Below are 15,299 nucleotides of genomic sequence, written 5' to 3' on the forward strand. Positions count from 1 at the left end.
CATGTTAGTCCCATTTTACCTCCACCCCAGCCAAAGGAGTCTCTGTCTTACACTTAGAAGTGTTGACATACCACCTTCATCCCACCTCTGCCTACCTCAACTTGGCTTAGGTAGTAGAAGAGAAAGTTCTTATTTCAGAAATAAAAGACCTCTGGTCCTGTTCTCTTCTCAGGGTGTCTACCACCTCCGCTTATCAACCATGGTAGTTATAACATCTTGGATAAGGAATTCTTTCCAGTTGGACAGGAAGTGTCCTACAGCTGTGACCCTGGCTATACCCTCAATGGAACTAACCCTATCCAGTGTACATCCTTGGGAGACTGGAGCTATGCAGCCCCTGAATGTGAAGGTGCCTAAAGCTTTATTCTTTCTTAAGGAAACTCAGTGGTTTCCTGACTCTTCACGTGCCAGCTTTGTCTCTTTTTTCCTAGCAAAGTCATGCGATGCCATTCCAAACCAACTTCTCAATGGCCGTGTGGTGACTCCTCCTAATCTCCAGCTTGGGGCAGTGGTTTCATTTGTTTGTGATAAGGGGTGAGTGTGAGGGGAGAGGGCCTGGACTGAGACCTATGACCCAGAGCTAAGCATTGCAAACAATGATCTCAAAAGATAGCTAATTTTTTTTCTCTTTATGATTTTCCTCTTATTTTCTTTACCTTGTATGACTAATAATTCTAATATTAAGCACATGCTATTGATTTTTGTCCAGCTATATGTACTGTGTCTGGCCAGAGAGCTGGGAATTGTCCTTTCATCATATGAAAAAGCAAAATTTGGGGTCAAAAATTAAGACTCCTATTATGAAGAAAAATGAGGGTTCAGTAAGATGGGGTTCTTTACAGTGATCTTAGGTAACAAGGTCTTTGATGTTTTTGTCAGTAGGAACTGAGGTTTTTTCTTTCTAAATGGTCAAGAGGATTTTAACATTTAGATGCCAAAGAGAAAAGAATTCAAAAAGAGAATATTATCATTAGGATTTTTTTGTTTGTTTCTTTCTTTTAACTTGGTCTGGAGTCATGACATAACTGAGCTGATTCACAATCTTTGACTTTTTCCTTAAGCCAGAGATGACTCAAAAAAACAATAGAGGCCATTAATACTGCATACTTGAGAGAAGTGATTAATTCCATGCAGCTGAAAATTGATTTGTTCTGGTGATGATTTGCTACCCCTTATTATTTAAGGTACCGATTAAATGGCCAATCTTCTAGTCAGTGTGTCTCAGAAGGAATGAGAGTATTCTGGAATAATACGTTTCCTGTCTGTGAACGTGAGTAGAAAACAAAAATAATAAAGTACAGATCTTGTCCTCTGATTTTTGGTGTATTCCCATGCATAACATCTTATTCATATATGTACTTTGAATAGATGTATGCCAGGCTTCTGTATGATCTAGGATGCAGACCAAAACTCAATTCATTGAATTGACTGTATATTGTATCAAGTATTCGATATATTTATAAAGATAAATGCTCTCAACATTCTCCCTACTGAAACTGAGTAGCACTGATATGCTGAAATGGTTTGGCTGTGTCTTCTTAATGCCAGTTTTCTTCTATGAGCAACTCGTGGAGCTCATTGGAAATCAACCACATGTTCTAGATATTGGAAGTTTACCCTTCATTCTGAGACTCATTCAGGAAAGATGTGCATACATCAACACAGCTGTAGCAATATTCTTCATGTGTATTAGGGCAAGTAAATAGAGGCTATGAGGTCATTATGCAAAACCTCTGATCACTTCCTATGGGCTTTTTTAAAGGGATCCAACATCAGAGGGTAACAAAGGATCGGTAGTGAAGCTGCAGAATCTTCAGTAGTAAGACAAAATGCATTCTCACCACGTGTAGCCCCCGTTGTATGTTTGAAACAGGCATCAGATAATTAGCATGTTCCAGTTATCCTTCTTGTAATTTTCTGGTACTTTTATCTCACTGGATTTTTCTTGTAACCTTATGAACTAGCTTGGATTATACTATAGACGAAGAAATTGAGGCTTAGAGAGGGTAAGACTTGCCTAGTCACACAGCTATTGAATGACAGTGGGGATTTAAAACTAAGTCTATCAAAACTAAATTTCATTAGTGTGGTGTTTCCCTACATGTGATTAACGTATTATTAAGATTCTTCTTATGTGCTCTTTGCCTCTTGTTTCACTATAAAAATTGATGAGATTCTAAACTACTGGATAAATTCTGTTTCATTGTTACTGTTGGTCAGCATGGTGTTTATAGACCAGTTGATTTGTTTGTTGCAGATGGAGAGAAAGGTAAGACCCTGAGAGGTTGGGGATAAGGACAGACTATGAGCAAGAAGTAAATCATACAAATTTCTAAGTCTGTTTCTGAAAAAGTGACATGACCTATTTTTGGACCTTTCATCTAAATTTAAATCTTTTCATTGTCAGAATTAGTATGACCATATATTTCCTTGTTTACTTTTCAGGGATTTCATGTGGTCCTCCTCCTCCTATCAAAAATGGTTGGAATAGTTATTCTTCTGGTCCCATAGATCTCAACACTGTGGTAAGGTACTCTTGTTTAAGTGCCTTCCGCATCATTGGAGAAAGAAGCCTTTTGTGTATAAGTAAAGACCAAGTGAAAGGAATCTGGGATAAAGCTGCTCCTGTATGTGAACTTCATAATAGAAATTCTTTCTGCTCTGAGCCCATAGTACCAGGAGGATACAGAGATAAAAAATCTAGACCACCATACAGACATGGTGATTCTGTGACCTTTACCTGTAATACCAACTTCACCATGAAAGGAAACAAATCTGTTTGGTGCCAAGCAAATAAAACCTGGGGACCAACACCACTACCCACGTGTGAGAGTGGTAAGTAAAAACAAAACATAAAGCTAAGTGGGAAGGCTGGAACCTTGCACTTATTTGCAGATCAAGTTTTTATTCTGAAGGAAGAAAAGTGTGGATATGTGAATGGTGGGAGTGGAGGGGAGGGAAAAGGTAAAAATTATGGTTTCTTGTTTTTACTTAGTCCTAGAAGGATGTAAATGTTCATTCAACAAACATCAGTAAAATAAAAAATAATGGGAAAATGTGATTGAACATACCTGATAATTGAATGGAATAAGTCTCACAAGGTTGGGGGTCGGAGTTATTTGGGATGTGGCAATCAGATGGTTTTAAATTATATATCTGGGTTACTGCTAAATTGAGAAGAAATGTGGGATCTAATAGCAAAATACACCCAATGGATTTAAAGCTCATCTTTGAATAGTTGTGGGGCTATTCTGGCAGAAACGATGCCCTGTTATCTGCAGCCTCTGTGAATATTTTCTAAAGTGGTCTGCTATTGTCCAAGTCACCTAGGAAGTCCTAGCATTTCAGGTCAATTGACTTTGAAAATAGGAGCCACTCATTTTCATTTTCCCAGAAGAAAACCATTTTCTTATCATTTGGTTTGGTTTATGTTGTTGTTGAAACCTAAAACTGAATTTTAATTATTCAACTACAGGGACTGGTAATACTTGACAAAGATTATACCATCAAAATTAGCTGTTTTCTTAATAAAAAACAGTATTGATCAGTTCTAAATCAATTGAGTTGAAAAGGCTGTCAAATCATTAGAAAAATATGGATCTATCTATAAACATGTATAAAATCTTGGAGGTAGGGAAGGTCTTAAGAGAGTCACAAAATGGGGTGACCATGGAAAACAAACCTTTAGAAAGATTTAGATAGATCTATATGTACTGACATGGAAAAATATAGACCAATTATTAAGCAAAGAAAAGGCATAGAGTAATATGTATTAAGTACATGTACATACACGTGCTATATGTGTATATATGTATCACATATAGGATCCCCAAAAGGTATATTACTAATGTCTGGTAGGATGACCCCCTAAATAGTAATATGCTACTTTTGGTGCAGAGAATAGGCTGTGGGTAGGAGGAGAGTATGGGTGAAGATGAGCTTTTTTTGGTAATTGAAATTTTTTTAAAAGGCAAATGTAATTCATGTAGCTAAAAATGAAAATGTACAATTTGTGGTATAAAATGCATATACTCAAGCCACACCTGTCTGATCTTTAAAAAGTTGAGTTGAAAATTAATGGTGACTGGTTATCATAGATCATGTGTCATATGTTTGGATCTGCGTAAGTAAAAAACTAGATTGTGAAGGATGTATCATCTGATGGCCTTTTTCCTAATGTGTGTGCATGAAGATTTCCCCCAGGAGTGTCCACCACTTCCCACCATCTCCAATGGATCTCACACAGGGGAGGGTTTTGGCCCCTTTGCCCCAGGATTGTCTGTGACTTACAGCTGTGAACCTGGTTACTTGCTTGTTGGAGAAAAGACCATTAGATGTTTGTCTTCAGGAAAGTGGAGTGCTGTTATCCCCACATGTAAAGGTACCTACATTTATAACCGATTTTAAGAATTGGGACTCTTGGGGCACCTGGGTGGCTAGCGGGTTAAGCCTCTGCCTTCAGCTCAGGTCATGATCTCAGGGTCTTACGATCAAGCCCCACATCAGGCTCTCTGCTTGGCAGGGAGCCTGCTTCCCCCTCTCTGTGCCTGCTTCTCTGCCCATTTGTGATCTCACTCTTTATCTGTGTGTCAAATAAATAAAATCTTAAAAAGAAAAGAATTTGGACTTTTCTGGGGCACCTGAAAAGGTAAGCCCCAGATTCAGCCAGGTAAGCCCTAGACTCTTGATTTCAGCTCCAGTCATGATCTCAGGGTCGTGAGATTGAGCCCCAAGTTTGTTTCCATGCTGATTATGGAGCCTGCTCAAGATTCTCTCTCTCTCTCCCCCTTGGCTCCTCCCCCCCAACTCATGCACATGCTCTCTCTCAAATAAATAAATAAATTTTAAAAATAGAATTTGGGCTATGCTGTTATTTGCCACACTTTGCTCATCTTTGGCTTATTTCCCTAGAGGCAGAGTGTGAACCCCCAGGACCATTTCTCAACGGACGGATAAAGAGCCCTCCAAGTCTTCGGGTCGGTGCGACTGTGAACTTTGACTGTAATGAAGGGTGAGTGTCAGGAGGGCCTTGGAGATTTAGTTCATCTGGTTTATGTGTGCATGTGTGAGCTGTGACAACTGCCGAGGGCTCCTCTATAAGAATCCAGGGATAGCCTACGGTGAGCCTGGGAGAGAGAATGCTTATGAGGGGGGTTGATACACATCAGTTATGTGAATTTGCCTTGGATTTTAAGTGGAGGTCGTTGCTCTGCAACAGCCACTGCTTAATAGTCCCCTCTGTCTCCAGGTATTGGTTACAAGGCCAACCTTCCAGTCAATGTGTAATTGCTGGACAGCAGGCTTCTTGGACCAAGATGCCAGTGTGCAAAGGTAGGTTAGAAAACTGTGGTTTGCAACTACTACCCTGATCCTTGAACAGAACACTTCATTCTTGGCTTAACTAAAAGCTTTTTTTTCAGTCAGTACCATACAGAATTTTATAAAGCAGAGATCTCACATAGACATCTGGAGGAGTATGGTCTTTCCCTAAAGCAACCTTCAGCTACCTCCTTATTCCCTGGTTTCTAGGCTCTTCTTTCTCTGAAAGCTCTGTAGACTTGCCATCCAGGCAGGGCACAAAAAGGGGATTGTATATTCAGTAGAAGAAATCAGAAGATCACCCCAGTAGATATACTCAAGATAAAAGTTCTAAATCATAATTTTAAGATTATATTGCTATAGCTGCCTTGATCTGTGTATTACAGATTCAAGTATCACTGTCCCTTAGCCCAGGAGGGCACCATGGTACAGCAACATTCGAGGCATTCTTCATTTGCAGTATAACTGCAGTCTTGTCCTTTCTAATTTCTCTAGAAATTCTGTGCCCGCCACCTCCTTCTATTCTCAATGGAAGACATACAGGAAGATCTTCAGGGACTATTTCATATGGAAGCACAGTCACTTACACCTGTGACCCAGACCCAGAGAAAGGAGTGAGCTACAACCTTATCGGGAAGAAGACTATCCATTGTATCACCAACAGTCAGAAGACTGGGATCTGGAGTGATCCTGCCCCAAGCTGTGAACTTTCTAGTTCTGCTGTTCGGTGTCCACCTCCCCAGATCCTAAGAGGCCAAATATCATCTGGGCAGAAAGAACAATATTCCTATAATGACACTGTGGTATTTTCTTGCTCATATGGCTTCACCCTGAAAGGCAGCAAGGCAATCCGATGTACTGCCCAAGGCACATGGGAGCCATTGGCACCTGTCTGCGAAAAGGGTGGGTGTTCCAATACTCAGAGAAGGTGCGACTGATTTTTTTTTTAAGCGTTAGAGGAGAGGGTTATGGATCTAAGCAGGACTTACCCAGTTTCTCCCAACCAAGTACTAACCAGGCCCAACCCTGCTTAGCTTCCGAGATCAGACGAGATCGGGCGCGTTCAGGGTGGTATGGCGTAGACAGGACTTACCCAGTTTCTAATCCCCTCAGTTCTACTACATATAGTGAATATAAGTTATATAGCTTTTTTAAATATCACCCCACCACTGTTACTTCATTTTGTGGGAGTATCCTTGGGGGAAAAGCATTAGGGATCACAGAGTTGCCTCTTTCTTTAGGGGGAAAAATACTGTTTGTTTCAATAGTAATTTTTTTAAGGGAAGACAGCAAGGTCCCCACCCCAGGGATGTATCCCATTAAACACATAGGAGATGATTCCTTAAAAAAAAGAGAGACAGGAGAAGAATTAGAACAGAACAAAGTCTTCAGGACCCTAAGTATGGAAATGAAAAAAAAGATGAACCGTTGATCTAAAATTATCCAAAACTGAGGTACACATTAATGATAATTGCTTGTTTCTTTCTGTTGTTTATATAAGAAAAATTTTCTTTTCCTTCAGAGTGCCAAGCCCCTCCTAAAATCCTCAATGGGCAAAAGGAAGATGGATACATGGTCCGCTTTGACCCAGGAACATCTATAAAGTACAGCTGTGACCCTGGCTATGTGCTCGTGGGGAAAGAATCCATCCGTTGCACCTCTGAGGGGGTGTGGACACCCACTGCCCCCAAATGCAAAGGTGCCAGGCTTTGAATGTAGACATTTTATGGTTTTGAGTTTGCCTTGAGCTGATTTCTCATCCAGGTCTCTTTTCTTAGTGGCAGAGTGTGAACCTATAGAAGAGCAAGTCTTTAACAAACCCCAGGATCAATTTATTAGACCAGATGTTAACTCTTCTTGCGACGAAGGGTGAGTGAGGGCTGTCCCAGTCTGAATGAGGTCTGGCTTATTAGTGCACACTGCAAGCTCTGTTGTCTGCATTTATCTCAAAGAGCCTTCCTTGTCACTTATTCGCAGAAGGGTGGATTGCGCTATGATTGCGTGTATGGAAACGCTGTCTGTGCGATGGATGGGTGGTGCTGATGCTGGCTACATATTTGTCCCTATTTTTTCTTGTCCTAAAAGTGGTGAGTCTGCTTTTAGTAGTCTCCAGATGGCAAAATGATATGACTCTTTGTCTCTAGGTACCGGTTAGGTGGGAGTGTTTATCAGAAGTGCCAAGGTGCAATTCCTTGGTTTATGGAGAACCGTCTATGTGAAGGTGAGCAGCCAAAGTGATGGAGAACCTGACTCAGTGTGAGATGGACATGTCTCCTGGGAGATTTCTGTTTGCGCCGTGTTATGGGAATACGAAGATTAGATTCTGTTCGATTGACTTTCTCAACAGTTCTAGTTGCACGGTTTTGTTGTCTTTCTGCTGTCACTGCTTTCTACTTCATAGCATGCCAGTCGATTTAAATGTATTTCCGATTCTCTTTTGTGATTTGGGAGTTTAAGAATAAGGAGGACAATGAGTATATGAGCCACCATCCTTAACTGGGGGAATGCTGTAGTTTACTGGGGAGAGAGGGGATTAGTGTGGGATCTGAACTCAGATTCAGTTGCTATTGCTTAATTTGAGCTGGGGCAATTTAGGTAACTTCTTGGAACCTCCAGCCCCTTATCTGGAAAGTTAAACTGAGACTCGAGACTTCAATGTTATTAAAATTAAATGGTACTATCCCCCCCTTTGTAGATGAGAAAATTACCTGTCAAACATAGATGCTCAATTGACAGCGATTCTTGGCTAACCTATCATATCACTTCAGCACAAAGATGGTACTCAGAAAAGTTTACTTCTACACCCCCCAGGACTTTTATTCACTTATTGGTTCTTTTAAAGACAATGATTGTAATTACCAACTTACTACTGGACTTCACTGCCTTACAATATAATACTGATGAACATGTTAACTTTTATTTTTTGTGAAATTATTATCTACTTGGTTTTTCACTTTATTTTTTATTGTGTTACGTTAGTCACCATACAGTACGTCATTAGTTTTTGATGCAGTGTTCCATGATTCATTGTTTGCATATAACACCCAGTGCTCCATGCAGTCCATGCCCTCCTTTATACCCATCGTCAGGCACATGTTTACTTGTAACAAAGATTTCCATTTTAAAAATCTTTGCTAGGATGTCTGTTTAAATCAAGCTTTATATACGTAATGAGCTTTGATGTAACTCCTATCATCAAAGCTCATCCATATCCTCCAGGAAACCTGATAACTACAGGTTCGTAACCAGCTTAATTTTTCTTCTTTGGTGTCTTCATTTCTCTTCTTTGGTGTCTCCATTTCTCTTCTTTGGTGTCTCTTCCTCTTCTCTTTGGTGTGTAATACAGAGCAGAATTCTACAGTAAATTCTCATCTCTCCAGAAATCACCTGCCCACCGCCTCCTGCCATCTCTGATGGGACACACACAGGGAGTTCCTCAGAATATGTTCCATACGGAACCACGGTCACCTACACATGCAACCCTGGACCAGAGAGCGGAGTGGAATTCAACCTCATTGGGGAGAGTACCATCCATTGTACAAGCAATGACCAAGAGAGGGGCATCTGGAGTGGCCCTGCCCCTGTCTGCAGACTTTCCCTCCCTGCTGTTCAGTGTGTACCTGCCCAGGTGGAAAATGGATACAAGACATCTGGGAAAGAAGCCCCATACTTCTATAATGACACTGTGACATTCAAGTGTCATCATGGATTTACTCTAAAGGGCAGCAGTCAGATTCGTTGCAAAGCTGATAGCACCTGGGATCCTGAAATACCAGTTTGTGAAAAAGGTAAAGATCAAAGGGGGAAAATGAGGTATTTACTCCTTTATTCTTATTTATTAGCTCCATCCCAAAACTAGAGTCATAGAAAAAGGCAAAGGTGCACAGATTACTATCCCATTTCTTCCGTTCTGTGATCAACTGTCCTATGTGGTTTTATATGTTCTTCATGTAAATGCCCCCTTGATCAGAGATCTATTCAGGGTAGATAATGAGAGGACCTTTTTATTTTTTTTTTTATTTTCTCAAGTTTTTATTTAAATTCCAGTTAGTTAACATATAGTGTAATATTAGTGACTCAAAATTTCCATTTGACACCCAACGCTCATCACAAGTTCCCTTCTTAATCCCCATCATGTATTTCACCCATCCCCCACCCACCTGTCCTCTGGCAACCATCAGTTTGTTCTCTATAGTTAAGAGTCTGTTTCTTAGTTTTCAAGAGGACCTTTTTCAAGGTGCCTGGTTCCTGCAAAAGAGCAGAAAACCCTTGGTAATTAGAGCTTCATAATCTTTGGTTTAAAAATTGCAGATTGTCTGCTGTCAGATGTTGTGTACTTAATGTTCTTGAGTATAAATTCCTTTTGTTGCTGTTGTTGGTATTTATGTGGGGAGTTTTCTCTTCAGGCTGCCAGCCACCTACTGGGCTCCGTCATGGTCAGCATACAGGTGGAAATAGGGTCCTCTTTGTCTCTGGGATGGCTGTAGACTACACCTGTGACCCTGGCTACTTGCTTGTGGGAAACAAATCCATTCACTGTATGCCTTCAGGAAATTGGAGTCCTTCTCCCCCTCGGTGTGAAGGTACTTTCAGTTGCAGAGTTGTTTTTTTATGTGATATCAGGCATGCATAAATAATTCAAACTTTGCTCTTCCAGAAGCACCGTGTCAACCTGTGAGAGAAGATTTTCAAGAGCTTCACACTAATTCATATGTGATACCAGTTAATACATCCTGTCAAGATGGGTGAGTATGAGATGGTCCATTCTGAAAAGGGATCTCCACCTCATTTTGTGCATTAATTCTGTCCTTAGCTTGTCTTGGTGACTCCCTCTAGACGTCCCTCATTATCACACTCACAGAGAATGTGGGGTTCCAAAGGTCTAACTAACATCTCTCTCTTCAGTCCTTTCTTGATGTGCAAATGGCTTTGCTGTGGAAAACTCTGGGTCTAAAGTAGTCTTCTTGCTTGAAGGACCAAGAGTTTTAGCTCTTGTCTGCCAAAGCTCTTATTTAGAAGAGCCCCCATATCTGTGGTTTGAGGAAGCTAGTTTGCAGAGATGTGATGCTGGGAAGAAGAAATGCATTATAATCTCTCTCTAGGTACTGGTTGACTGGACATACTTATCAGAAGTGTCAAGATGCTGAGAATAGGATTTGGTTCCAAAAGATTCCACTTTGTAAAGGTAAGTTAGAAAAAAATTGTTGGTGGGATAGTAGGGAGTTAGAGAGGGAAGACCGCAGAAGAACTAGCCTTATAACTACCTCAATAGTGTATGTGTTCTATTTCATTGTACATAAGATAAGAAAAATCTTTCTGTGTTTGGTCAGCACTGGCATTGGGGGAAAAAAGTGGCCAAGTAGGAACTGAGTATTTGCCGTATATCTGCTCAAGATTTAAGAAAAAAAATTATATATATGGCCTATATTTCTAGTTTATGGGAACATAGCTATATTTTTCCTTTCTTAATACTTTGTTTTCTGAATTTGTTTGAAATGAATATGTATTACTCACATAGAGAACTTAATAACACTGTTTTAAAGGAAGCATCACCTAGGTTCGAAAAATCTAAATTATTGTATGGTTACGTGTAGTACGTGCAGTTGCCTCATTTCTTTTGTGCCTGACTGAAGACTGTCTACCTTGGTGTGCTAGCTGAAACAGAATTTCCTAAATCTCTTCTGCAGTAATTCACTGTCAGCCTCCACCCATGATTGACAACGGAAGGCCAAGGGGCGTGATGGCAGAACCCTTTCTATATGGAAATGAAGTCTCTTATGAATGTGACCAAGGATTCTCTCTTCTGGGAGAGAAAAATATACGATGCATAAGTGATTCTGATGGACATGGATCTTGGACTGAACCTCTCCCAAAGTGCTTAAAATCTCCTCCTGTAATTCACTGCCCTAGCCCAGAAGTCAAACATGGGTACCAGCTCAACAAAACTCGTTCTTCATATTCCCACAATGATACAGTATATGTCGCCTGCAATCCTGGCTTCATCATGAATGGCAGTCACGTGATTAAATGTCATACCAATAACAAATGGGTGCCAGGTGTACCGACTTGTATCAAAAAGGGTAAGATAGGGCACCTGGGTGGCTCAGTTGGTTAAGCAACTGCCTTCGGCTCAGGTCATGATCCCAGGGTGCTGGGTTCAAGTCCCACATTGGGCTTCTCCTGCTCTGCGGGGAGCCTGCTTCTCCTTCTCCCTCTGCCTGCCACTCCCCCTGCTTGTGCTCTCTCCCTCTCTCTGTCAAATAAATAAATAAATCTTTAAAAAAAAAAAAAAGGTAAGATACTCTAAGGAATAAAATATGGGGTGTTGCCCAGAATGAAGAAAAAGGGCTTTGAATCTGCATTGACCATTCAAACTACAGATAACATGTAAAAGGCAATCACATTGTTTTACAAGATACCTTCCTTGTCCACTTATCTGATTTTTTTTTTCCTTTCCCTTTCTAGGTGTGTTGAGCAAAAGTACTTGAGAAGATAATGGTTAACTTCTAAATTTATGGAGTCTCTAATATTTATTCTTTTTACTAATTTAGAAGTTAAAAAAAACACGTAGTTTTGGGAGGGCAAGGGTTTGGCAATAATATTGCTTGATAATTGGATATTTAAGGCTGTGAAACAAGTCAAAAAGAGAACTTTGGGTTTTTGGAGGGGGATGTTGGCCTTCAAACCCATTGATTTGTCTTTCTTATCATTTTACTTATCATTTGGCAGTTTTATTCCTGTCGGTAACTATCTATAACAGAGGCTGCCAATTGGTCCCCAAGAACTGAATTCAGCTTACCAGAATGGCTTTCTTTGGCTAGCACAGTAGTCTCATCCTAAGTCAAACCCATCTCATCCCAAGTGAAACCCATCCGAAGTGAATCTGTATAGCCCAAGATAAACAGTGAATATGTAATACAGTGAAGGACGCCCTTTGTTTTCCTGCAAGACACCTGTATCTTGAACCAGGCAATGGCAGCCATTTTTAGGTCGGATGCTCTCTGATTTGTCATACCTGGTGGTTTCACTTTCTGGTTCCTGAAGGCATTGGAGTGTGAGACCCTTAAATTACAGTCTCTTTACTATCTAAAGAGAAAAGAAAAAAGAAAAAAATACTATTAGCTGATAGATTACAATTGTGGGCCACGACCATTGACGTTTCATTATGTTACTTTTGACTGTTCTTCAGCTCCCATATGAAATATGGAGGCAATGCAAATTTCTGTCCAGTGCTCCTTGGTTTAGGTGGAATGAATATTTCTGGATACCAGTTAGCTTGTTTCCTACCTTCTTTCAGTATTGCTATCACCCACAGACAGTGTTGGTTATATGTTCCTCTGTGCTAAATTAAAGATCCTTTTTTATTGATGTCTAAGCTTTCTTAGGATGTCAGCCTCCGCTTAAGATACCCAATGGAAATCATACTGGTGGAGATATAGCTCGATTCTCTCCTGGAATGTCAGTCCTGTACAGCTGTGACCAAGGTTACCTGCTTGTGGGAGAGGCACTCCTTCTTTGCACTCATGAGGGAACCTGGAGCCAATCTGCCCCTTATTGTAAAGGTGTGGCATCTATTATTCTCCTGTTTTTAAATTGAATTTCTCCCAGATAGATACTGAGTTAGGTACTTTCAATTTAAAATAGCTAAATAAATGCACTAATTGGATCATTTAATTAAATGCATTTAATTGGATTGATTCAATTAGATGACTACATTAATTAGTCTACCACAAAATAAGAAAAAATGACTTAGGGTGTAGCTTATCTGAGGAGTGATCACTTATATCACCCTCTAAATATAGAAAAATGAAGTACTTATACAAATTAAACAACTAAAATGCAGGTTGAATTTACCTGTGGTTGTAGTTACAATAAATGTGTAGTTGACAAAATACTAATAAAAAGCACAATGATCTTGTCAGTGTATTTCCGCTAAGTGGTGGTGGAATTATGGGTATTTTTTAATAAAAGCTTCAGAATTTCATTTTCTTTAACATAGTGCATATGAAATAAGGGTAGTGAGCACTTTTTACCAAAAGCCAGAAACGGCACATATTTTACATGCATTGTCTCATTAATCTTCTTGAGAACCAGATGAAGTTGGTGCCATTATTATTCCTATATGACAGATGAGGTCTCTGTAGAACGGAGAGATCTGTAACCTACCCAAAGTCACACAGTGGGGGAAGTCGTAGAGTCATGATTCAAATCTAAAATCTCCCACTATTGCCCCCTATGCTTCGAAATGAAAGAAATAATGAGGAAGTGTGTTCACCTATGGACAATTACAGAGTAACAGTGGAGCAGATGAGACAGTCATTCAGAATTCTTAATATTACCCACTCTCTAAGAGGCCGTTAAAATTATCCAACACTGTTCGTTTAGAAACTAAAGCACAAAGAAGGAAAATCTGGCTTAAATTACCTAGAGTTACTTGAGATGGATGGTTGTCCCAGAAGGAATCTGCCTAGAATGTCCTTTTGTGTTATCACAGCGAGGCTTTCCTTACTGAGAATGAACCAAATTGGTTTCCTAAACCTTTCCATTTAGGGAAGTGTCTACTTCCTTGAGAAAAGGCTAAAATATGGCCCAGCTTCAATTTGCTTTCTTTCATTTCAGAGGTAAACTGTAGCTCCCCAGAGTATATGAATGGAATCCAGAAGGGTCTGGAGCCTGGGAAAATGTATCAGTATGGGGCAGTCGTCACTTTGGAGTGTGAAGAGGGGTATACCCTGGAAGGCAGTCCCCAGAGCCAGTGTCAGGACGATCAGGGATGGAACCCGCCCCTGGCTGTCTGCAAATCACCAGGTAACTGCGAAAGTCTTCCCTGCTCATACTTGTCTCCGTGGAGAGAAGACAGTGAAGAGTATCTGTCAATGTCAGGTTTTAAACTGATGTGGGTCTGTGACCAGTGCTACAGTAATGGATGCCTTTGAAGTTAGTGGTTTATTCTAGAAAAAGCAAAACTTTCTGAGGAGGGGGGAAGTAAAAAAGAAAATAGAGAGGAGTACTAACTTACAAGGTGTCGAGCTAATAATCTTACATTTTGAAGGGATTCATTGCTGAGATGTCCATTGCTGAATCTTGATTATTTATAAGTACTTACCAATTTGACAGGGACCTCCAAAAAATATGGTGAACAACCTGTTGTAACAGTTACTACTTGCATTCTAACCTGAGAAATCTCTGATTGTAAAGTTGAGTATATTGGCTTTTTTCATTTGTGAACTAGCCCAACTTAACAGTGTTATTTTTTTAAATATCCAGTGAATTGTTACATAAAAAAATGAAGGAAGAGTGCATGCAATCCAGGGCCTCAATACATCTTTTTAAGGAGATTCTGAGAGAAAGAAGCTGAGTGTTGTCTTTTAGGGATATTACCGTGGGACTTTGGGCTGCACTGAAGTATGCAACTAGACTAATATTTTTGTGATTTTGTGTTCTCCTTAGCCTCACTTGCTCCTCTTCTTAGTGGTAAGTTTTCTTAAATATTTGAATTAATTTTCTAAGGATGTCTTATGAAAATATATATATATATATCAAATTTGAGGCTCTATACCCTGTCTGTTATTTTACTTTTTAACTCCTAGGCAATTATCATTTTGTTGTATGAAGGCTCTTTTAATATGAAGGCTCTCTTAATATTTATATATAAGGCTCTCTTCATATTACAAACTGACACTTTTGGATAGAGCTGAATAAATTATTTAAAAAGCCAGCTACTTTCAGTTTTCCAATTGAAAGTTGAGTTTATATTAACTTTTCGTCTTTTGCATGATTTGCTACTATCAAATAAGCTACCTTATTTTGCAACAACAAAATATATTTTCCAACTGAGAGTTAAATGTTGTTATGCCAAGTCATGGGGTCCTTGTGTCCTGAGCTCCTAATATCACCCCAGTAATGAGAATATTATTAATAAAACTGAAAGGGAAAGAAAAGCTCAAGAGAAACTTGACTGCAGCCCCTGTGATCAAATG

General features: G+C 39.8%; 1 protein-coding gene across 1 annotated transcript in view; it reads left to right on the top strand.

Annotated features, from left to right (window-relative positions):
• The window catches only part of CR1 (complement C3b/C4b receptor 1 (Knops blood group)), a 188,008-nt gene that overhangs the window by 11,180 nt on the left and 161,529 nt on the right, over positions 1–15,299 (top strand). The window contains 12 exon segments of the mRNA XM_045983377.1: positions 173–349; positions 432–534; positions 1,185–1,270; positions 2,446–2,835; positions 4,193–4,381; positions 4,912–5,011; positions 5,249–5,331; positions 5,815–6,222; positions 6,842–7,018; positions 7,098–7,188; positions 7,464–7,540; positions 8,700–8,902. Of these exon segments, the coding sequence (XP_045839333.1) occupies positions 173–349; positions 432–534; positions 1,185–1,270; positions 2,446–2,835; positions 4,193–4,381; positions 4,912–5,011; positions 5,249–5,331; positions 5,815–6,222; positions 6,842–7,018; positions 7,098–7,188; positions 7,464–7,540; positions 8,700–8,902 (2,084 nt within the window).

Source organism: Meles meles, chromosome 17 (genome assembly GCF_922984935.1).
Source record: "Meles meles chromosome 17, mMelMel3.1 paternal haplotype, whole genome shotgun sequence".
NCBI lineage: Eukaryota > Metazoa > Chordata > Mammalia > Carnivora > Mustelidae > Meles > Meles meles.